This window comes from Diabrotica virgifera, chromosome 1, assembly GCF_917563875.1.
Source record: "Diabrotica virgifera virgifera chromosome 1, PGI_DIABVI_V3a".
In the NCBI taxonomy this organism is placed as follows: Eukaryota; Metazoa; Arthropoda; class Insecta; order Coleoptera; family Chrysomelidae; genus Diabrotica; species Diabrotica virgifera.
The window spans coordinates 305,181,541-305,206,835 of NC_065443.1; the positions used below are offsets into that span (position 1 = coordinate 305,181,541).

Here is a 25,295-nt window from a genome sequence, read left to right on the forward strand (position 1 = left end):
AATATCAGTCTTTCTTTAGTAAATGACTGTGAAATAATTTCTTAATTGTTATAAATAAAGTCACTACGATTTAAGAAAACAAAAACAATTATCTCGGCTTCAGTTCGTCGTAGAAAATTTTTATTTAGTTTTGAATCTTTATTTTGTCTTCAGCAACAGTAACCTGTAATATAAAAACTCATAGTATGTACAGGGGCGGCTTCAGTTCTAAATGTTTATAACGAAATTTGCCCCCTTATTTTCAAACCCGAAATAATAGGTTGAAAAATGTTATACGCATTTATTTACATCAGAATATGAAAATATAAGTCTTTAGAAGGAGAGTGGATCTTAGATTAACTCTGTACGATTTTTTTTTCAAAAAGTTATAGCCTTGGACATTTGACCTCTTGGGATAAACAAATTATAATATCTAATCAACAAGTTCACCAATCGGGCAATACAAATTTTTTATGTTTAGTATTGAAAGATCTTCATTTAAAAGCTTTAAAAAATACATAAAAGTTATTTTTACAATAAATAAGGCAATTACAAAAAACGGCCATTTTGGACCTTTCGCAGGCTGTTTTGCAATAACGTATTAACGAAATTAAACTTGCCATAGCTCAAATTGTAGGTTTTTTAATTTACTACAATTTTCTAGTTAAAAGTTTTTCTCTAAAATGAATATCCTAAGCTGCAAAATTAAAAATCTTTAAAAATTGTAAATTTAACAAATGAAAATCGTCATAAATAAAAAACTGCACAAAATTTTTGGTTACATTTTAGTATAAGTTATTCCTGGCATCGTCCTTTAAAACACCTGATAGGTTTCAAAAATTCCTGAATTATATCCCGTTTTTTCACCCACAGCCTGATGTATTATACTATCTCCGTTTTTACAGTATAATAATTAAACATAATAGGTATAAGTGCTTAATCATTTTCCTTTGGACTATCGTTCTTCAAGTACTATGTTCTCCTACGACATCGACAACTTACTAAATGATCCTCAGTTTGTCTATTGTTACTCGGCTAGTGAGGGTAATAATTTTAACACTAGGTATATTTTTCTTCTACAACAACCAAGTTTACAATCAATTTTCTCAAAAGAGCCAATTGGATAAATTTCTCCAAAGAACTAGATAAATGCTTAGGATGGATACCTCCACTAGCAAAACCTACAAAATATTTGTTGGTGTTGTAATAAGCACTGTTAAGACATGCATACCAAAAGGCTACCACAAGGAATATATTCCTGGATCGATACAGGACAGCCAAGAGATATACCAAACTTTTCTGGAAACCAGTGATCAAGAATTAGCATACGATCTAGGTACTCCACAGACTACATGCCGCATGGAGTACATTACTGTAAAGGAAATATGGATGGAAACTCTGGAGATCCTTAAGTTCCAAACATGGATCAGAAAAGCTTGGACATTACTATGAGAACTGGGAACCACTACCCCCAAGCGAAGACAATCCATAACAGTAAATCCAAAACGCCGTCACTTCGCATATAGTAATAACAACCAAAGCGCCAAAAGAAAAAGTGCACACGATTAACATCAAACGAGATCTTAAATCGCTTAAAGCTGCAGCCCCGGAAACAGAATATTCCACCCCCTACACGTAATAAAATATTTCAAGTACTTTTAAGGTTATTAAACCAGAAATAGCTCCAGGTTTCGATCGTATCCACTAAGAGTTTTTAATGAACTGTGGCAAGTATACAAAACTCTGGTTTGGCAAGTATACAAAACAAGAATTGTAGCGATTAAAAACAATTGCCATAGAACAAACGTAGAACATAGAAGGCATGTAAAGGAATATTGCATATAAAATATATTATCTTTGAAATACCCTCGTATTTTTAAATCCTGCAACTCTTTCGAATTTGATTACTCTCTTTATCACTTAGTCTTTGGTTTATTTTTAGTATAATTTTCATTATCTTCCTCTGCAATAAACCAGAGAAAACCAGACAAATTCCTATACATAAATAGACAGGCATGCATGGGGATTTTGTATGGAAGATGAAAAACATTTCGACATATAAAAACACATGCAAACTCTTTTGAATCTGAATCCGACATATTGACAGAGAGATAAATAAATACACGTATATTTATGCTTTGAAATACATGTTTTAATCGAGCCACAAATTCTTCCGGTCTTTTTTCCTTTTAACAGTTTCATCACTGAATGAATATTTTTGTTGGATTAAAATCGTCAGTCAGGCACAGTGTGAAAGTGACACTGACGTACGTACATTCTGGAGAAGATATTATTATATAAATAGTTAAAAATATACAATTAGTATGATAGAATTGATCCAAAAGATGGCATAACCCAGACATCCAAAGTGAAAATTATCCTCCAACACCAAATTGTTCTATATGGTCCACATAATGTTCAGAAAAAAGTCACACCATTTTGAGAGTCGGGTTTGGGGGGCGGGGAGAGGGGGGAGAAATGGGTAAATTCGTAGTTTTTTACGTTTTTCGTCAATATTTCTAAAACTGTGCGGTTTAGCATGAACATCCTTCTATACAAAAATGTTCTACATTAAATTTGAAATAAAAAAGGTCCTCTGCATAATCATTCTAAAATGAACGGTACCAAAGTTACGGAGGTAGTATAGTGTAATTGGTCCAAAAAAAGGCCTAACCCAGACATCCAAAATAAAAGTTTTCCTCCTACACCAAATTGTTCTATATGGTCCACATATGGTTCAGTAAAAAGTTACACCATTTTGAGCGTCCGGTTTGGGGGGGGGGGGAGATGAGGGAGAAGTCGGTAAATTAGTAGTTTTTTTTTACGTTTTTCGTCAATATTTCTAAAACTAACTTTAGCGTAAACAATGTTCTATACAAAAATGTTCTACATAAAATTTAAAACAAAAAATATCCGATACATAATTGTTATAAAATCAACGGTTCCAGAGTTACGGAGGGTGAAAGTGGAGGTTTTCGATACTTTTTATATTTTTTGGGCAATTGATGATGATTTTGGGTGGTGAGGTTGACGTTTCTTCAAGAGCTTATCATTAACATACCATCAGCCACTGAAATAGCAAATTTGATTTATTAAACACAATCCTGTTAAAGAAAATCAGTAGGAAATTGCCCAAAAAATATAAAAAGTATCGAAAACCTCCGTAATTTTTTACCCTCCGTAACTCTGGAACTGTTGATTTTATAACAATTATGTACACATCCTTTTTTGTTTTAAATTTTATGTAGAACATTTTTGTATGTAACATTGTTTACGCTAAAGTATAGTTTTAGAAATATTGACGAAAAAAGTTAAAAAAAACTACTAATTTACCGACTTCTCCCCCATCTCCTCCCAAACAGGACGCTCAAAATGGTGTAACTTTTAACTGAACAATATGTGGACCATATACAGTATTTCTCATGATCATCTTTCAGTGCGTCACAGTTTTTCGATTTCTTTCTACCGCATTAAATTGTATGTGACAGAAAAAAAGGCACGTCGGTGATTACATTTCGTCGGTGACATTTTTATAACATTTCTTCTAGTTATTCTGGTTGTCGATAGATGGCGCCATAATAAAAAAATAATTTTTGTTTAATTAGATAATAATATTACAAATATAATCTGTATAATTTATAAGACTATACAAATCAAAGAAAATACCATTTTATAAATGCAAGAAACACATTTGATTTGTTTTTATTCCAAATTGAAAATAAAATGTGACAACTGTCAGATTTAACTAAAATGTCATGTTAGAATAAATGTCATAAATGTGTATTATCACGGACTTATCCTTTTTCCTATCATTTGTAACGCACTGAAAAATGATCATGAAAAGGACAATAGAACAATTTGGTGTTGGAGGAAAACTTCTACTTTGGATGTTTAGGTTAGGCCTTTTTTTGGACCAATTATACTATACTACCTCCGTAACTTTGGAACCGTTCATTTTAGAAGGATTATGCATAGGGCCTTTTTTTATTTAAAATTTAATGTAGAACATTTTTGTATAGAAGGTTGTTTATGCTAAATCGTATAGTTTTAGAAATATTTACGAAAAACGTAAAAAAACTACGAATTTACCGATTTCTCCCCCCTCTCGCCCCAAACCCGACGCTCAAAATAGTGTGACTTTTTTCTGAACATTACGTGGACCATATAGAACAATTTGGTGTTGAAGGATAACTTTCACTTTGGATGTCTGGGTTTGGGTCTAGTTATACCATACTAAATGGGATAGAAAAAAAAAGATAGATACATGATGCAAGTCAAAGATAATTCACATTCTTTATGTTGGACCACACTCCAAAATATTGCACTTAATGTCTTAATCTTAAAAAAAAACAACGAAAAAAACATGCGGATATCACTGTTTCAATGTGTATGCGCCAAAAGCTCAAGTCTTTCAGAAATCAATTTTTATAATTTTAAAAAAATATACAGGGTGTTTGGTAAAGAATGGGCCATAGCTTAACCTCAGGTTCCTGAGGTTAAAATAGGGCGATTTAAGCTAACTTACCTTAGTACAAAGTTTATAATAACCGAGATACAGGGTGTCAAAGTTAAACTTTTTTTTTATTTATTATTGAATATTTCCTGACAGGTATGAGATAACAACATGAAATTTGGTATGTGAGGGTTTTTTGGGTCGAGAAAACTAAATTCCCTACCAAAAATTATGTATTGCCCAGAGGGCGCCTCATACGCCTTTAAGCACTCATTTATTACGCACTCTGTATAATTTTGACATTAAAATTTTTATTTTCCTATTAGTTTTACTTAAAAAAGGTATACTTCTTTCATCCCCCTAAACTCAACCGTTTTCGAGATAAGCGCATTTTAAATCTGCGATACACCATCATTTTTAGCATAATATCATTGTAGTTACACCTGAAAACTAACTTAAAACCATAAAATTATCCAAAAATGTATTGCAAATTTCTTCAAATGGAATTTGCGATGCAATGACATACATTTGAGAACTGGCACAATTATTATGGTTTTAAGTTATTTTTCGGGTGGAACTACAATGATATTATGCTAAAAATGATGGTATTGGCTCCGTGCGTCTCCCCTCTACTTATAGTCACGTGACACGCTGTCAGATTTTGTAAGGATGTTTTAACATTGAGTCTTATGGGATTATCTTGTTAAAGTTGAATATTTTATTTTGTAGTGATAATAACCAAATACAATTGTTAGAATTCATTAGTTATTAATTTATACTGTAATTTATAGTGCAACAAAAATATTTTCTTTTTCGTTAATAAATATTTATTGACATAAACTGCGATAGTGAGGTTATGTATACAAAATCAAACTGATAATCAATATTGGAAAGTGAAGAATTTATATCAGATTAAGTGCGTTTTTATTTTCTGTTTATATTAATACATAATATCACTAGCGTGACACGGCATTTTTTTAAATGTCTCATTTAAACATACACAAAGCGTCCTGATAAAATTTCAAAAAACCGCCACCATGAGCAGGTCGGTCGATTTTGCTTTGACACTTTGTTAACGCTCAGAGCGAATATCGTAGATTTAAAATGCGTTTATCTCGAAAACGGTTGAGTTTAGGGAGATGAAATAAGTATACCTTTTTTAAGTAAAACTAATAGGAGAATAAAAATTTTAATGTCAAAATTATACAGAGTGAGGGATAAAAAAACTGAACGTAATAAATGAGTGCTGAAAGGCGTATGTGGCGCCCTCTGGGCAATATATAATTTTTGGTAGGGAATTTAGTTTTCTCGACCCAAAAAACCCTCACATACCAAATTTCATGTTGTTATCTCATACCTGTCAGGAAATATTCAATAATAAACAAAAAATAAAAAAAAGTTTAACTTTGACACCCTGTATCTCGGTTATTATAAACTTTGTACTACGATAAGTTAGCTTAAATCGGCCTATTTTAACCTCAGGAATCCGAGGTTAAGCTATGGCCCATTCTTTACCAAACACCCTGTATAAATACATCAAAAATATTGCCATTAGCACTGCGACATTGTTAGATGCAAAGGTAAATGCCTAGCCATTCTGTCATAGCTTGCTTGTTGACCTACGACACACTTCAAAACTGTAGTCTTTGAGTGATCCAATAGACAAACTTTTAGACAGAACTTGTTAAGGTAACGTATACCACAAAAGTTTTGGGAAACCTTTTATTGATGTTAAAGTAAGGTCAGATATATCCATAGTTCCAGAAAAACACAGATAACACTATCTTTAACAGATCTGTACGGTACAAGTTGTCGGTTATGCAGATAACATCGACACCATAGCCTACCCACAGATTTTAACTATTTAGAATGGGAAATAAGCCACAATATTATTAAAAAATGATTTTTATTAACGTTTCGACGCCCAAATCGGGTGCCGTTGTCAAAATACAAAATACTATTAATATAAACAAAAATGTTGTTGCTTAGTAAAAAAATTCTTCTAATAATTTATTTAATTTGACTCATTTATATCGGCAATTCAGATACATATGATACATTTTAAAGTAGAAGACTTTAAAATGATATTGCCAATATTTATGAGTTGCGTTCCTGGGACGACTTTACTGAAAGATAGTTCATTCGATTACATGAAATCAACCCCAACTCAAGAATATCCGTCACAAAAAAAATCATAGCATGTGATCTGTCTTTAAAAAGACAACCACATGCAACGGTGACATTAAAATTCTCGCGTTAGAGATCTCATAGTAAATCACGAGGGAAAACCAGGAAAAACCTCGTGATACTATCCCGACATCGTAAGTATTTTTTGGTCTTACATTTAATTTACTCTCAAAATTAATACCAAATTCTGACTTTACTATAATTTTGTTTAAATTATAAATAATATCAATAATACATGGGTATATAAGTAATACTAAAATATAAAATATGTACTAACTCGACTATTGACTTACTAATTGTGGTATTTTCTTTCTATTGACTTCCTCTTTCAGTATGGGTATCCACATCCTACTGAATTCCACCGAGGAATTTGCGACACAATTGGTTTCGTTTAACATAATTAGAGCCGCTTCTTTGATTTTTCTCTTTTTACTATCTGTTTCTTTCAGGACTATACTTGAATCTCTCCACTGAACTCTATGTTCATTATCCCATGCGTGTTGACATATTTGAGATCTATCAAATTCTCTATTTTTAATATAAGATTGATGTTCACTTATTCTAACGTTTAATGGTCTTGATGTTTCACCTATATAAAACTGTTCGCATTCACAAGGTATTTTATAAATACAATTCTTTGTCCTTTCTTGTTCATTGTTAGGTTTAGTTTTAGATAGAATAGATCTCAATGTGTTGGTTGTTTTGAATGTTGTTGAAATGTTGAATTTATTTCCTATTGTTTTAAGTTTCTCGGATAGTCCTTTTATGTATGGTATTGATATTTTCCTCGTATTATTTCTTGTGAATGTTGTAGGATCCCGTTCTATGTTGTTCTGTTCCATTCGATCCAATCTTGACAATTCCTTATTTATAAACGATAAAGGATAATCATTTTTTAATAAAACAGATGTTAAGAATTGTTTTTCTTCTAAAAAGGAATTTTCGTTAGAATAAGTAATTTTGGCTCTATCATATAAGGATTTTATGATTCCCTTTTTAACGTTGATGTTGTGATTTGATTTGTAATTGAGATATCTGTTGGTATGTGTTGGTTTTCTATACACTTGAGTCTCATATCCAGTATCCTTCTTTAAGACTAAAACATCGAGGAAAGGCAGGGTGTTATTATATTCCTTTTCCATTGTAAATTTTATTGTCTCTTCTTGATCGTTTATAATATTCAGGAATGTATCCAACAATTCTGATCTATGAGGCCATATTGAAAACACATCATCTACATATCTCCACCATACAGTGGGTTTTAAATTTTGTTTAGAAATGATATTAGTTTCGAAATCCTCCATAAATATATTAGCCAATAATGGAGATAAAGAGGAGCCCATTGCTAGACCAAAGTTTTGTTTATAAAATTCATTATTTAGTTGAAAATAGGTATTATTAGTACATAATGTCAATAACTCCATTATAGCTGATACATTTAGTTTTGTCCTAGTTGTCAATGTATCATCATTCTCTAATTTCGTTTTGATTATGTTTAAAGTTTTATCTAATGGCACATTTGTAAATAAACTGTTTATGTCAAAACTTACTAAAATATTATTTGGATTAAACTCAATAGTTGATAATTTGTTTACAAAATGTTTTGTATTTTTTATAAATGTGTCATCATTATTAGCAAATGGTTTTATAATGTTTAATAAAAATTTTGATAGTTCACTACAAGGAGAACTGATGGTACTACAAATGGGTCTAAGTGGTATGTTCGCTTTATGAATTTTCGGTATTCCATAAAAATGTGGTGACTTACTGTAATGAGGTGTAATTAATTTTCGTTGATAGTATGTTAGATCATTTTTAAATTTGAATAAAGTTCTATAGATTTTGTTTTCCAGTGTTTTTGTTGGATCCTTCGTTAATTTGGTATAAGGTCCATTTGTAATTAGATCTGTAATTTTGTCCTCGTATTGTATTTTATCCATTATTACAGTTGCATTTCCTTTATCCGCTGGTAGGATCGTTATGGAGTCATCATTTTTTAAAGTTTTTAAAGCTTTAATTTCCTCTTTACTGATGTTCTGTTCAATTTGATTTGTCTTTTCCAATTCAAGTTTACATAGTACCCTATACTGTTCTTTTTCATGAGTTGGTAAACACTGTGATATTTTTTCCACTGAACTAATTATGTCTAATTTTGGAATAGATGGATGAGTAACAGCATAGTTTAAACCCTTTGACAATACCAAATTCTCCGTTGCATTTAACTGTCTATTTGATAGATTGACAACTGTCGCTAATATGTCATTATTTCTATTTAGGTTATCAAAAGTATGTATACTATTTTGTTCTAAAAGAATATTAAATTTATTTAAATGTATATTTCTTTGTTTCTGATATGAATTTTGATAAATTAATGTGTAAACTAAAAATAATTCGATCAAAATCAGAATTTGATATCATTCCGAAAAGCAAATCTTTAATACTTACGATGTCTTGTTCAATAAAAAATAAATTTGACCTGTGAAATTGTAACCTTCTACTTTAAAATGTATCATATGTATCTGAATTGCCGATATAAATGAGTCAAATTAAATAAATTATTAGAAGAATTTTTTTACTAAGCAACAACATTTTTGTTTATATTAATAGTATTTTGTATTTTGACAACGGCACCCGATTTGGGCGTCGAAACGTTAATAAAAATCATTTTTTAATAATATTGTGGCTTATTTCCCATTCTAAATAGTTAAAATTGTAAAAATGCCACAAGAAAATAGCTTCAGAACAACACTACCCACAGATGTACCCCATCGTCTAATGTAATGGACTGCTTTGTTCCCCCAATACACATGGCTTCAGTTTTCTTAATGTTGACTTCGAGACCCCATTTGTTATATTATTCTATTAGCTTCCGCGTCATGTAACTTAAGTCGTCATGATCTTGAGCAATCAGAATTTGGTCATCCGCGAAACATAAAGTGTATAGTGTTGTGTCGTCATTGAGAGGGATTCCCATACCATTACATTTTCTTTTCCACAGCTTGAGTGCTTGTTCCAGATAAATTTTAAAAAGGGTAGGCGAAATACAACAACCCTGTTTCAATCCTTTCGTGATCTTAAATCCCTCAGACATCCTTGATCCAGTTTTAATTTTTGCAGTCGTTCCATTATACAGACTTTGGACTGCTTTGATAAGATCATGTTTAATGTTGGTTTGATGTAGGGTTGACCATAGTTTGCTGAGGGGCACACTGTCATATGCTTTTTATAAGTCTACGTATACCAGGTGAACTTCTTTATTGACGGCTGTTTTTTTCTCAATAACTTGCGTAATAGAGTACAGGTGGTCTACTGTGGACCGCCCAGCTCTAAAGCCAGCTTGCTCCTCTGCTTCGTAATCTCTATAGTAATTTTCTATTTTGTTCTTAATAAGTTTCCCATACATCCTACTTATTGTGCTGTTTACCGCAATTCCTCTGTAATTTTCACATTAATCCTTGCTGCCCTTTTTGTGGATTGTTGACATGATAGATAATTTCCATTCTTTTGGTAATTCGGCACCATTTAAGCAATCTTGGAAAAGTTTTCTTAGCTGTTCTTGGAGTTTGTCTGTGCCGGCTTTTACTAATTCTGCGGGGATGTCACCAGGACCAGGGGATTTTCCATTTTTCAGGGATTTGGTTATTTCTTCCATCTCTGATTTACTTATTTGTAATGGTGATGAATTTATATGTATACCTATCATGTTGTCTTCTATGTTAACAAATTCTGGTCTTTGTTCTGTTAGTAATTTTTTGAAATATTCTTCCCATTTTTCCGTTGTTATTGGTGATATAACGTCTTTTTTCTTATTAGTTCCCATATTTCTAATTAATCTCCAATTCTCTGTGCTTCTTCTACCTCCTATGTAAGTATTGATTTTTTGGCAGTTCTTTTCCCATGATTCGTTCTTTTTTTGAGTTATCTTCTTTCTTACTTTGGCTTGGGCTTCTTTGTAAATTATTTTATCGTTGTCTGTTTTTGTTGATAGGAACGTTTGGTATTTCCGACGTTTATCTGTGATTTCCTTTTCTACTTCTTCATCCCACCAATATAAATGTCCAAAAGACTAAATATACGTGTTATACTAGGTCAAGCAATCAGACGCCTAGAAGAGTAATAATTGACCATTTAGAACTGGGAGGTATGGGGTGTTCATATACCTAGGTTTGCTGTTGATCAAAGATAACAACGTCAGCGAAGAAATTAGAAGAATAGTGCTTGCCAATCAGTGTTACTATGGCTTGTGAAGACAGATGACCTCAAAACTATTCAGAAAAATTAAAGTGACCTTCTATAAAACAGTAATAAGACCAGTGCTAACATATAGATCAGAAACGAGAAGGATCAAGAAATGGTTAAACGTTTCGTGGTTTACATGAAAAATCCCGAGAAGAATATACCTATATGCAGAGGAATAAAAGAAGAAGGTTTGTGTTGCAGCTTTAAGTTGTATAGAAATTTCGGGGAACCTGCCATGCAATTCATTAAGATAGCACACTTTAGCGGATAGTGCATCTAATCAGGCGATAGGAAGATGCCATAGTCAGAAAAATTTTTGACCGAAGAGGGCCGATAGGAGCAAGAGGAAGACTGAGACTTAGGCATCAAGAAAGCATTTTACGATTTAAAATCTATTTGAATTAGACCATGGAGAAGAGTGGCCAGAGACAGGGGTATAGAATAGAATAGAAATATGCTTTATTGTCACTGAAAATTATACAATTTTATGGACAAAGCTTAACATAGAGTCACGAAAAAGATATACATAACAATAACAAATACAATTTTATAAAATTAGATAAATCGTCAATAAAAAAAATATAAACAAGTTAAAAAAGTGAAGTAAAAATACAAAAACCAATATATTGCAAAATTACTATAAATTGCAAAATTGAACAAACAAAATAATATAATGAAACACAAACAAAGGAACTAATAAGTTTAAGCTGCTGTATGTGACACCCAAATATAGATAAATACACTTTAGTTACCTACTTGTACATTACTGTGATTTCTTAGTTAGCCATTAAGAAACTCTTCTACTGAATAATATGGTCTTTTAGATAAATGAGCTTTTGTCATTTTACGGAACTTGAGAAAGGATGTTGCAGATTTGAGTTGTAAAGGGAGATGGTTGTATAGTTTTTTTGCGGAATATAGTATAGATTTCTTTACTAACTCAGAAGACGGGATCGGTAAATAGACATCAAAAGTTGAATTTCTGGTGGAGTAATCATGATGAGGCTTTGCTGGAAAGACATGCATGTGTTTACGAATTAAGCAAACAGTTTCTAAAATATACAAAGATGGAAGGGTTAAAATTTCGTGATCTTTAAAGTAACTTCTGCAATGGGTTGTTCTTCTGAGACCAAACAGATATCTTATTGCTCTTTTTTGTAATTTGAAAATAATATCAAATTGGGCAGCTGTACTAGACCCCCAAAAAGGAAGACCATATCTAAGATGAGACTCGAATAAAGAAAAATATGTTATTTTAGTTGAGTTCCTTCGAAACAGATCTTATGGCATAGCAGGCTGAGGCGAGTTTCTTACTTAACAAATCGATATGAAGGGACCATTTGAGGTTGCTGTCTAAAAGAATACCAAGAAATTTTACAGAATCAACGGTAGATATCTAGCTGCTATTCACAATCAGGGGTTGAAGAGCACCTTTATATGATAATGCTACCGTTTTATCCACGTTAAAGGAGAATAAATTAGAGTCAGACCAGGTTTTTATCGTAAGAAGATCAGAAGTTATAGTTGCATGAAGAGTTGCAAATAGTTGAGTTGCTCCAAGTGATACTGGTATCATCAGCAAAAAGAAAAATTTTTCCATCGATTTTTAAATTAGTGTCATTTATAAAGATAAGGAAAAGTAGAGGACCCAATACTGAACCTTGTAGTACTCCACATACAATGTTTTTGAGACTAGAGTCAGTATCATTTGCTCTAACCAGTTGTTTCCTATTATCTAAGTAAGATTTGAACCAATTCAAAGAAATACCTCGAATTCCATAGAAATTAAGTTTTTTAATCAAAATGTTGTGATTTACACAATCAAAAGCTTTGGAATAGTCACAGAAAACAGTGGCAGTATAAAGATTATTGTTTAGTGCTTGGTAAACCTCGTGAAGTACAGAATACATGGCATCAGTTGTACATTTATTAGTTAAGAAGCCGAACTGATTTTGTGATAAAATATTGTTATCAAAGAGAAAGGACATAAGTCGGGTTTTTATGAGCCTCTCAATAATTTTGGGTGAATGGAGGATTGTTCTGAAGAAGGCTTTGGCTCATAACGAGCTGTGAAGCCACTGATGATGATGAAATTAACAATACTTCCTAAAGTATCGTGTCATTACAATGAAATACATGATAATTTCTGTTGCAATATCTTGAAAGTTATAAAATCGTAACAGTATTCATCACAGTTACCTGAACGTCAAATTGTGAATCTTTTTACACATTATATTCTTCAATCACTTGGAAGACCGAAAGCACTGAGTAGAGGAACTGTAAACAGGCTGACTGAAACTGCAATAAACCACATTAGAGTGCCATACCATGAGATCGCCCAAAGTTTTAAGAACTTCATTTAGAACAGCAAGACAGGTATCAAAAAATTCAGGACTTCAACATGTAAAAGTAAGTGTCCCAAGATTAATAGGCAGGTATTGAATATTAACGAGCTTTGCGGCGAAATAATTTTTTAGATAACAAAAGCATTCGCCGAAACAAATTTTACGTTCTTCCACTCAAAACTGAAAGGAAATTATGCTTTCTATAAAAATGAAAAAATATAAAAGACGTGTAAGGAACACAAAGACATCTCAGGATCCATGACGACTAATCCCACAGCGGCTTTTCACGCTCTATTAGGTTTATCAGTTCTGTAAAAGGCAAGAAAGCAATCCATATAACTCCATTCGTAAGAGACGAAATCATATTATTCAAGAACAAGAAGTTGTCAGGAATTGAAATCATTCCTGCATTGCTCTTTAAACACGGAGATAATATGCTTATAGATCAAACCTAAGACTAAAAGTAAACTAAAGGCTTAAAAACAACTACTAACAATATATAAGAAAGACATCCTATGCTGACTTATTGAGTCTGAAACAGGGAATGTTTTTAAAGCAGATGAACCACCCAAACGAACCTATTATAATAGGATTGATAATCATTAATGCCCGTGAAAGTAACGAGCAAGCCAAGAGTAAGGAGGAAGGAGGGTATATATGAAAACAAGAGAAATATTGCTGATGCAAATTGGCAACAGTAGGCAAGAGACAGGAATGACCGACAAAACCTACTAGGGAAGCTTACGGATCAACTAGGGTAGTACGTACTATGGTTGATGATGACGATTAAAGCTTTATGAGATGAACTTGGACAACGTTGCTTACGACAGAAGATGATTAACTATCATTACGATTGTCCCTTATAAAATACAGTGGAACCTGTTTAATTCGAACTTCCATAATTCGAAATCTTTAATTCGAATTTTTATTCTGGTCCCTAGCATTTCCTATATAAATAATGGTAAAAAGTCGTGAATAATTCGAATTATATTTTGGATAATTCGAACTTTTCTACTATCTTTTCTGAATATCTTAGAATCTTTTGTCATTACTGAGAAGCTAAATTCTAAAACGCAGCTAAAAATTTCGGATCTCTTTGGAAAAAAAATAAAGTCGGTCTTTTTTATAGCTTGCAAATGTTTTATTTGGTATTTTTGGCCAAATTTTGTTGGCCCAATTTGTTAGGTTGACAAAACTCGGGCAAGAATAGGAACAAAAACATTTCCAAGCGATAAAAATGATCAACTACTGTTTTTTTGCTGATCAGTTACTGATATTTATTATTTGCAGGTGTTTTTGTAGGTAATCGTTGTTTTTGTAGATTTATTTTTTAATTCGAATTTTTGGATAATTCAAATTTTTTAACGGTCCCCTGAGATTCGAATTATCCAAGTTTCACTGTAATTTGAAACTCTTCTTCAAAACTTTTGTGGCACGTAATCATTTCTGTCATTATTATTAATTATTAATAAATGAAATTACAAAAATTGTTTCTGGAATAACTGGCATGTATAGATTTTTGTGTATTGTTCAATCAACAGCTAACAATAAAAACATGCTGGTGGTGGTCACAGTGGATTAAATCAATGGTGATATCATTACCAAGAAAAATGTCCTCATCTTCGTGGACGGCTTGCGCTGTGATGGCTGCCATTCCACGAACTAACGTTAGCAGTGAGCAGTAAGGACTCGGATTTCCCGAGAGAAAGACACTATTCAAATGTAAACCTATGGGAGCTCTGTGGAACTCTCCACACAACATCCCAGTGAACAAAATTCGTCCCTACCTGAAACAAAAAAAGGAACTGTTAATAAAATCAAATTATAAATTTACTTACTTAATTATTTATTATGCTAATTAAAAAACCGGTAAAATGAATAAACAAAACAAGCAATTTAGTCCAAGTAATGAACCTTAAAATAGGACAAAACCTCGCAATTTTTACAAAATGGATCGATTTGCTTGAAAATTTGAGAATAGTAAGTAGTGGACAGTCCAAGGATCAAAATCTATATTTTGCCGAAAGGTACTTTTACCATGGGGTGGTTGCCACCCCGTCTCGGGGGTGGAAATTTTTTCTAAGCAAAAAACGTTCTAAACATTTTTTTGATAAAATTAATAGTTTTCGATTTATTCGCTATCAAAAGTATTTTATATCGAAAAAATCAGTGATTGATGGATTCGACCGTTACTTGATGGAAGTTCATTTTATCTCACAATAAAACACTGAAAACTTTTGTTTTCTATACTTCCACAAAATTTGTTATTTACAACTATGTGACTACAGCTGTTTCGGCAGAGTGCCTTTCTCAATAAACAAATTTACCTTTTTTTAATTTTCTTTAAGACCAATAGTAATCAAGCTATACTTTATTATATGTTAGCTCTTCTTCGTCAAATGCTAAATATTGTAGTTTCAATTTGTAGGGAAAGATAAACTTGTACAAATAAATATGTTAGATAAATTAATTATGTTTTAGTGCAAAATATATTAAATAGTGTTAGTGTAAATAAATTAAAAATATCTGTACATAGAAGACTAAATAAAATTAGTTCAGGGTAATAAGGTTTTTTCCATGACACTCGAGCAGCCAGGGTACTGAAGCGTTTTTTCGACAGGTAATACCTATAAGAGCAAATTGTAACTATTTCCTGCGTAGGATCTGGCGGCCATTTTTATTTATAAACAATTAAGTGTCAAAAAATGGCATTTTTCCCTTTTTTTTTTCAAATCAATGGAAAACAGTGAAACTTATGGTTTTTTTAGTACAAATATTTTTGAGATTATGGAAAAAGCTTTAAAATGACGTATTACAAAGTTTGATATACTCATTTATTTTTAATATAATTGCGAAAAAAGGTCGGAATTGCAAAAAAAATTAATTTCGCAATATCTATTGTAAAAATTATTGTACAGCTTTGAAATTTTTGTCATATAAGGATTCTTTGGTGCTTAATATGTGATAAAAATTTCAAAGCGATTCATTCAATTGTTTAAATTTTATTCAAATTGTTTATCCCAGAGAGCATTTTTTTTGCAATAACACAAGTCAGAAAAACATGACGTTGTAACGGGTAGTTCTTTCAGGACGACAGACTCAGTAAAACACAGGTTGAAAACAAAGCAAATTTATTAACTCTAAATTATAACAATATAACGCAAAATAATAATTTGATATTTTATCCCGTTCCAGCGAAGTCTTCCTCCGGATGGGCGTCTGTAACAGAAGAACCAAAATTAACAGAGGTATTCAAATATATTATATCTATCGGGGCTCGCTCAATACGCTTGCCTCCGTTGAATTACGAGTCGCACATTACCTCACTTCGGTACACCGTGCGTCTCGTCTCGAGTTGGCCTGCCTGAGTTTACGAATCACCTCACGAACGGTGCACGTCGCGATTCAGGTTGGCCGGCCTCGCTCACTTCGCTTGGCTGGTTATGGAGCCCAGAACGGTCGTTCAGGACTGCCGGATCGTCGCTTACGATGCTCTTAAATATCCCTCTGGCGGCGTTGGTTCGGAGAGGTGGAACTTAGTGGGGGCACCTGCGCGATTTGAGAGAATCGCACGGTTCCGAGTGTCGATGTTTGGACGGAGCGTCAGCCTATCATTACACCCCCTCTTCTTCGAAAAAAAAAAAAAAGAAGTAACATACCTTTTTTTTTTTTTGCGTCTATAGTCGTTTGATTCCATCTATCCCTCGTGGTATCTTTATTACAATTTTTCTCCCGTTATTGCATGAAATTCTGTATCTTTTGGTCCCTCCTTCAATTAGTCGCTTTGGGACGACTTCCAATAGGTCAGAGTATTCTGCGGTTTGAGGTTCTCCTGGAGTGGATGCGGCTTGGGCTTCGAGCCCCGTTGGTGTATCTGGGGCCGCCGGGGATTCGAGGACACTCTGCTTCCTTGGCGGGGATGGCGGCGTTCCAAATAGTTCGTGGAATCTCTTTAACATCCGTTCCGCGTCTTTCCCTGGTGTCACGGGCAGACCGGGTCTCTCTGGCGTTCCTAGGGGGGTCATCTGTTCAGGAATTTCTAGAATATCTTCCATGGTGGATGTGGACGAACTAAATTCTGAATGCTAACATTGCTGCTTATATAGTGATTTCCTTTGGTGGGGATGGGATTTCTGTCGAGACGTCTTCCCCCACCCATGGCTTTAAATCTTTCACATGCGCCGTTATCTGCTTACGGCTGTTGCTGTCGGCAAATTTCAGTTTTACGATTACTGGCGATATCACGGATGTTACTGTGTATGGTCCTGAGTACTTTGGCGCTAACTTGCTGGTGAACGCTGCGCTAGCCGATGATAGATAGTGTTCCTTTTTCATGACACGGTCTCCTGGATGTGGCCGCCAGTTTCTTCGCCTTAAATCGTAATGTTTCTTTTGGTCCTCGAAAGCGTGTTCCATGTGTACTTTTGCCAATTCCCTCAACGCTTCTAACTTGCTTAAGTTTTCTGCGTACCCCTGTATACCCTGGTCATTTGTCACATCTGTTGTATCTAATTCTCTTCCAAAATTGAGAAGCGCTGGTGAAAATCCTGTCGAATCATGTTTTGACGAATTTATGGCATAGCAGAATTCTGGTATGAATTTGTCCCAGTCTTTATGGTTATCCTCCACGTAAGTAGCTATCATTGTTTTCAGTACCTTGTTTGTTCGTTCTACTGGATTGCATTGAGGCGAGTATGGTGGTGTCAGAATGTGATCTATATTGTATGACTTCATGAATGCCCTAAAGCTGCTACTTGTGAACTGCGCGCCGTTGTCCGAGATGATTTTCTTTGGGATTCCGAATTGCATAATTACTTTTGATCGTAGAAAGTCGATGAGGGAGTTCGTAGAAGCTGCTTTTATTGGTTGGGCGACGACCCATTTAGTGAACCGGTCTTGCACGACTATCAGGAAAGCGTTTCCCTTTGTAGATCTTGGGAATGGTCCCACTAAATCGATTGAGACAGTATGCCAAGGCTTTTCTACAGCTGACGGTTGCATTTTCCCGGCTGGTTGCATTTGAGACGGTTTATATTGAAGGCACTTCGTACAGGTTCTAACGTAGTCTGCAATTTGTTTGAACATCTTAGGCCAGTAGTACTTCTGCGCTATCCGGCAAATTGTTTTTGCAATTCCTAAATGGCCTGCTGTGGTTGAGTCGTGATTTTCTTTCAAAATCTCTTTCCTTTTATAACTTGGTACGCATAATTTCCATGGGATGTTAAATTCTGGGTCGGCTAAATTGCGGCTGCTCCAAATGTGTTTATATAGTTTCTCGTTTGATATCTGTAAATCCGGGAAATTACCTGGGTTTTGGAGCACATTCCTATATAAATTATCGTACCAATCGCATGATTCTAGTTCCGATGCTAACAACTCCAGCTCTGGTTCCTCATTAAGGGTTTCTTGTGGTTGCCGTGATAAAGCATCTGCTACCTTGTTCAGAACTCCCTTTCTATATATGACTTCGAAATCGTACTGCTGCAGTTCTAAACTCCATCTGGCTAATCGACCTGACGGGTTTTTGAGATTCTTCAGCCATTTGAGAGATTGGTGATCCGATATAACCTTGAAGTTGTACCCTTCTATGTATGGCTTCATTTGCTTTATCCCGTACACTATGGATAGACATTCTTTTTCCGTTGTGGAATATTTTGTCTCGGCTGGTGTGAGGGTTCGACTAGCGTATGCGATTACCTTATCTTGGCCGTCGTATTTTTGTGTTAGCGCAACTCCAAGTCCGCAGTTTGATGCATCTGTTTGTAGGTAGAATGTTTTTGAGAAATCGGGACACGCTAATACTGGAGCCGTCGTAAGTTTCGCTTTGAGTTCCTTAAACGCGTTTTCCTGCTTATCCGTCCATTTCCATCTTATCTTCTTCTTTAGAAGCATGTTTAGTGGTCCTGCTATTGTCGAATAATTCTCTATGAATCGCCGATACCATGAGGTTATTCCTAAAAAGCGACGGAGCTGACGTGCATTTCTCGGTGGTGCAAGTTCGGTTATAGCGCTGGTCTTCTCCGGGTCAGTTTTTATTCCTTCTGCTCCCACAACGTGTCCTAAATATTTGAGTTCTGGCTGGCAGAATGTACATTTTTCGAAGTTAAGTTGTAACCTGGCTTCTTTTAGTCTTCGGAAGACCTCTTGTAGGTGATATAAATGCTCTTGGAATGTCTTCGATATTACCACGATATCATCCAAGTATGCGAACGCGAATTCTACATCGGGCGGTATTACTTTGTCTAGCAGTCGTTGGAAAGTTGCTCCGGCGGAGTGCAGTCCGAACGGGGTAGTTCTGAATTGGAAATGACCTTTTCCGGGTACGCTAAATGCTGTCACTGGGCGGCTTGTTTCTTCCAGGGGTATTTGAAAATATCCCTGCTTCAAATCGAGAGTTGAGATGAAATTTGCTTCCTTAAGTCTATCCAAAATTTCTGATATCCGCGGTAACGGATACGCGTCCTTTTCTGATAGTTCGTTGACTTTTCTAAAGTCAATGCAAAATCTGTACGAGTTATCTTTTTTTTTAACTAGTACAATCGGTGAACTCCAACCACTTGCAGAGGGTTCGATAGTTCCTTCTTTCAACATTTTATCCACCTCTTGGTTGATGATCTGCAACATTGCGGGATTTTGCCGCCTATACGGCTGTTTGACGGGATCGCACCTTTTCTTCAATTTTATTTCGTGCTTTATTAAGTTGGTGGGACCTGTTAACTTCTCGAATTCCCTAAGCTCTCTTCTTAGGAACCTTTCTATCTCTGTATTTTGGGTGGAGTCTTTTAAAATGTTACATGTTTCCTCTTGATGTTGTTCGTACTGTTTGGATGTATCCCTATCGAACTTAAGTTCGATCGAATGTTCCCTGAGGAATTCCACTCCTAGTATTGCATCTTCCGTTAACCCTGGCATTATTATAAATGTTTGTCTTGTTTGTAAATTATCGATCTCGCAGTCAATTGTTAATTTCTGGTTGAGCTCCATTGAAGATCCGTTTGCTAGTCTAGTTCTTCCGTTATAGCTATGTAGGGAGTGTTTGAATATCTGCGCTATTCTATCTCCGGCGTAATTTTGGGTGGTCCCTGTGTCAATTAATGCTTTGTAGGAACTTTGTCCGATTTTCAGTGATGCGAATAGTCGCATGTCGTTTCCTGCTTGTTGTGTAACGGCTAGAACGAGCGGAGTCGAATCTTGCTCCTCAGACTGGGACGACTCCTTGTTTCTCCAGTCTGTTATTCGTTTCCCTGACGTCTGGAACAGCAGTCACTGCTGTAGACCCCTTCTTTGCCGCATCGCGAACAAAACTTTTTCCATGGGTTTTTACAATTCCTACGGAAGTGACCTGTCATCTTGCACCGGAAGCATGTCCTTTTGGCATCGTATTCTGTAGGGTGTGTACGTCTCCAATTTCCGTGAAAATTTTTATTTTCTCGGGTCCTTTCGTCTTCCAAAGTTTCGTACTCTTGGGCCAATTCTTGCAATCCCGATAAGTCTTCGAAATCCCGGCGGCGAGCGTAGAGCTTATATTCTGGCAGCATATTCTTATATATCCTGTCGAGTTCTTGGTTTCTTGACAAAGATCCCTCTCGTCTGATCAATGTTTGAATATCCGTGATGTATCTATCCACTGGTTCGTTTTTCCTTTGCTTCCTGTTTCTGATTTGCTCCTCTAGCTGTAGCAAATATTCTCTGGGATAAAAAGCTTTCTTAAAATCTTTGACGAAGTCCGTCCATGAATCCCAATTTCTGTTGTTGTTTCGGTACCATGACAATGCGTGGTCTCCTAACAATTCTGGTAATGCTTTTAGCAGATCTTGCTTATCGACCTCGTAGGCTAGGCTTAATTCATCTATCCTTTCTATGAAGTCTACTGCATCCGAATGTTTCTTGTCGAAGTGTGTGTTCCACCTCCGCACTTGATTTAGCAAATCTGATTGCCTCATTTGTTTTGTCATTGTTAAGTCTTGTAATTGGTTTCTGATTAATGAAATTTCTTGGGTCAGTGTTTCTGGTTCGGCTTCCTTGGAAGTATTGCTTTTTGGGATTGTTCCTGTCGCTTCCCCGCGATCCTTATAAAAGGTTCTGAGTCTTAATCTTAACTCGTCGACGGTTCCTTTGGAATCCAACCCGCATCTTTCGGCGTCGCGCTGTAATTCCTCTTTGGAAAGACGATTTATCCATGACGTACCCGTCGTGGCACCTGGTACTGAGTCTGTGTCTTTATCTGTCGGCATTTTTGTTATTATCTGGGCGTCGAATAACGACGTTTACTTGCGTATATTTCGACTTTTGCTCGGGCGCCAAATTTGTAACGGGTAGTTCTTTCAGGACGACAGACTCAGTAAAACACAGGTTGAAAACAAAGCAAATTTATTAACTCTAAATTATAACAACATAACGCAAAATAATAATTTGATATTTTATCCCGTTCCAGCGAAGTCTTCCTCCGGATGGGCGTCTGTAACAGAAGAACCAAAATTAACAGAGGTATTCAAATATATTATATCTATCGGGGCTCGCTCAATACGCTTGCCTCCGTTGAATTACGAGTCGCACATTACCTCACTTCGGTACACCGTGCGTCTCGTCTCGAGTTGGCCTGCCTGAGTTTACGAATCACCTCACGAACGGTGCACGTCGCGATTCAGGTTGGCCGGCCTCGCTCACTTCGCTTGGCTGGTTATGGAGCCCAGAACGGTCGTTCAGGACTGCCGGATCGTCGCTTACGATGCTCTTAAATATCCCTCTGGCGGCGTTGGTTCGGAGAGGTGGAACTTAGTGGGGGCACCTGCGCGATTTGAGAGAATCGCACGGTTCCGAGTGTCGATGTTTGGACGGAGCGTCAGCCTATCATTACAACGTTAGAATCATTCCATAGGTGTCAAATGAAAGAGCATGAGCTATATTTTCAACTTGGCTTAAAAAAAGCGAATAAAAAATGCATTTATTAGTAATAAATAATTATGCAAAAGTATCGTAAATCTTTCCTTATCAACTTTTTATTTTGTTATATAAGAAATTATATATATTTATTAAAATTGTTTATCAATTATGATATAAATATCATTACTTGGTAGTTGTGCACTTAAAACAGGGCAAAAAAGTTAATTTTTTTGGAAAAAGTTATTTAGAAAGTTTATAAGGAGAGATTTACGATACTTTTACATAATTATTTATTACTAATAAATGCATTTTTTATTCGCTTTTTTTAAACGTAGTTGAAGATATAGCTCATGCTCTTCCATTTGAACCTGTGGAATGGTTCTACCGTCATTTTTTTCTGACTTATGTTATTGCAAAAAAAATGCTCTCTGAGATAAACAATTTGAATAAAATTTAAACAATTGAATGAATCGCTTTAAAATTTTTATCACATATTAAGCACCAAAGAACCCTCATTTGACAAAAATTTCAAACCTGTACACTAATTTTTACAATAGTTATTGCGAAAATAATTTTTTTGCAATTCCGACCTTTTTTCGCAATTATATTAACAATAAATGAGTATATCAAACTTTGTAATATGTCATTTTAAAGATTTTTCCATAGTCTCAAAGATATTTGTACTAAAAAAATCATAAGTTTCACCGTTTTCCATTGATTTGAAAAAAAAGGGAAAATGCCATTTTTTGACAATTAATTGTTTATAAATAAAAATGGCCGCCAGATCCTACGCAGGAAATAGTTACAATTTGTTCCTATAGGTATTACTTGTCGAAAAAACGCTTCAGTACCCTGGCTGCTGAAGTGTCACGAACAGGGTATATTTTTGTCTTATTACCCTGGCCTAAATAGGTGTAAAATTATTAACAAATAATTAGACATTAGCATGATGTATACTGCACGTCAGCTAAATTGCAGTCTAATCGTTTTAATACAATTCTTTCCTTTTTAATCAGTTGTACCACTTGTTGTTTTAAACCAGTGTAAATGTTAGTGAAATAAAAAGTACAAAAAGGAAAATTAAAGTGTAATAAACCTGTTTATTGCCTGTTAAAAAGCCTAATTGCGCTGTCGGAATTTCTGTTTGAACCTTTTTCAAAACATAATTGTCGAAACACAGCGTTTTATGTCATCCATAAAGGAATACATTGTAACTACTTGTGACATGATTTTAAATAATAGCAAATCGATCCGCCCACGACCGATGTATGGATGAGGTATTTATTGATTAGGAAAAATAATGTCATGAACAAAAGGTTATTACAAAAGGTTTCATGCAGATACATAATAAAATATACTTTCCAATAAAATCATATGTAATGGAACAAAAAGTTATGTAATTTAATATAATTGTAAACGTAATAACAGAAATGGGATTGGGTGGACTGTAAAAATGATACTTATTGACAATGAGTTGGTAAATAAATCGAAGGAAAACAACCGGCAAGGTTAAAATACAGGAAATATGAGAACTAAGTTGATTGGACAGGACTTTAATCACATGCTGCTGTGTTTTTGGACCATTACGCCAATCGCAATGCAAGCCGTACAAGACAGAGACAGGTGGAGAGAGTTGAGGGAGACCTTTGTCCAGTTGTGAACGGGTACAGGTTGATGATGATGACACCAATCGCCCCACAAAATAGTTTTTCGAATGCATGGAAAAATCAAGGCAAATACATGAATACAATAGGTACTATCACTACCGGTTAATACCTAGTCAGTAAAATTCCTACAAAAAGTCTTAGGTGATGTACACAAAGACAACAAAAAAACATAAAATTTAAGAATAAAACGGTGACAACTTCTGTATTCTACACTTCCATAAAATGTATTATATTTTAATTTCATTACAGCTGTTACAGCTACACTTTATAATCTTTAATTACTCCTCTACATAATCGGCGATTACAGACGATCAAGCGCGAGCACGATTGTGTAGAGGGCATACTCGACTATAGTTGCCCATGATCGTCTATAATCGCCCATGACTGTAGACGATCCGTGATTTTGCGGTTTTTTGGAGACGCTTCAAAGGGAATCGTCGAGTAATAAATAATAATTTATGCCTGCTCTTCATTATCGCCGATGATGGCCGATATTGTGATTGTCTATGATTGGCACAATCATCGTGCAAGTGTCCACATAATCGTCAGTAGCATGTTGAACGACAACCATCAAGATGGACGTGCAGTGTGTTGCTACTGCAACAATTTATCTAATAGCGGTATACAACCATTATGTCAATATGACCCAACGAAAAGTTGTAAAAAAATGGAGGAAAAGAAGAGTGGTATTTGACAACTACCTTTAAGACAGGATTGTTCGAGATAAAATCAAATGAGTTTAGATACATCAAACTTCGCAATTCGATAAACATATTTTTCACTCATCGCTGTGCACTTAGATATACTTTTTTCCAAAAAAATTATGGAGAATCTGCTTGCTGAATTATTGGTTAACCTTCTGGAGAATTCTAAAAATTTATACGTATGTCACCGAGCGTTTTCAATTAGGTATTTGGTACGAAAAAACTCCCCATTAGTAGCAAAACAAGACACTACTTTCAGAAAGTCAATTTTTTTACAACTTTCCGTTGGGCCCTATTGACATAATGGTTGTATACCGCTATTAAACAAATTGTTACAGTAGCAACACACTCACGTCCATCTTGATGGTTGTCGTTCAACATGCTACGAACGATTATGTGGACACTTGCACGATGATTGTGCCGATCATAGACAATCACATGATCGGCCATCATCGGCGATAATGAACAGCAGGCATAAAAGAATAAGTTGAGGAGGGGAGAGGTGCAATTGAAATTGGTCATTAGAATCGGGCGTCATCCATCTGGGCGTGATGACGTAATCAATGATTTCTTGTAAATGAGAATAGGGGTCGTGTGCTAGCTTATTTGAAAGGTTATTCAATTCTCTATTCAGTAATATAGACATTAACATAATTAATGTTAATTACATATTTTATTACAATATTAATTAATATATTTAATTAAAATACAAACACTGTAACTTCTCGTAAATTCAAATAAGATGAAGTTTTCAAAAAAAAACGGAAGGTAACCAAAGGTTTTAAGGACTAGAAAATTATAATGCTACACAATTATTAGTACTCTTTGGAAATAATGG

At 34.8% G+C, this 25,295-nt stretch overlaps 1 protein-coding gene across 4 annotated transcripts in view; it reads right to left on the reverse strand.

Annotated features, from left to right (window-relative positions):
• The window catches only part of LOC126885824 (protein Fe65 homolog), a 162,284-nt gene that overhangs the window by 72,574 nt on the left and 64,415 nt on the right, over positions 1-25,295 (reverse strand). For 3 of the 4 annotated variants that reach the window (XM_050652578.1, XM_050652583.1, XM_050652571.1), the window contains exon 2: positions 14,806-14,990. The exons of the other annotated variant lie outside the window; for it this stretch is intronic. In XM_050652578.1, coding sequence (XP_050508535.1) covers positions 14,806-14,965 — 160 coding nt within the window. In that variant the 5' untranslated portion in view covers positions 14,966-14,990. The remainder of the gene's footprint in view (positions 1-14,805; positions 14,991-25,295) is intronic. 4 annotated transcript variants of the gene reach the window in all.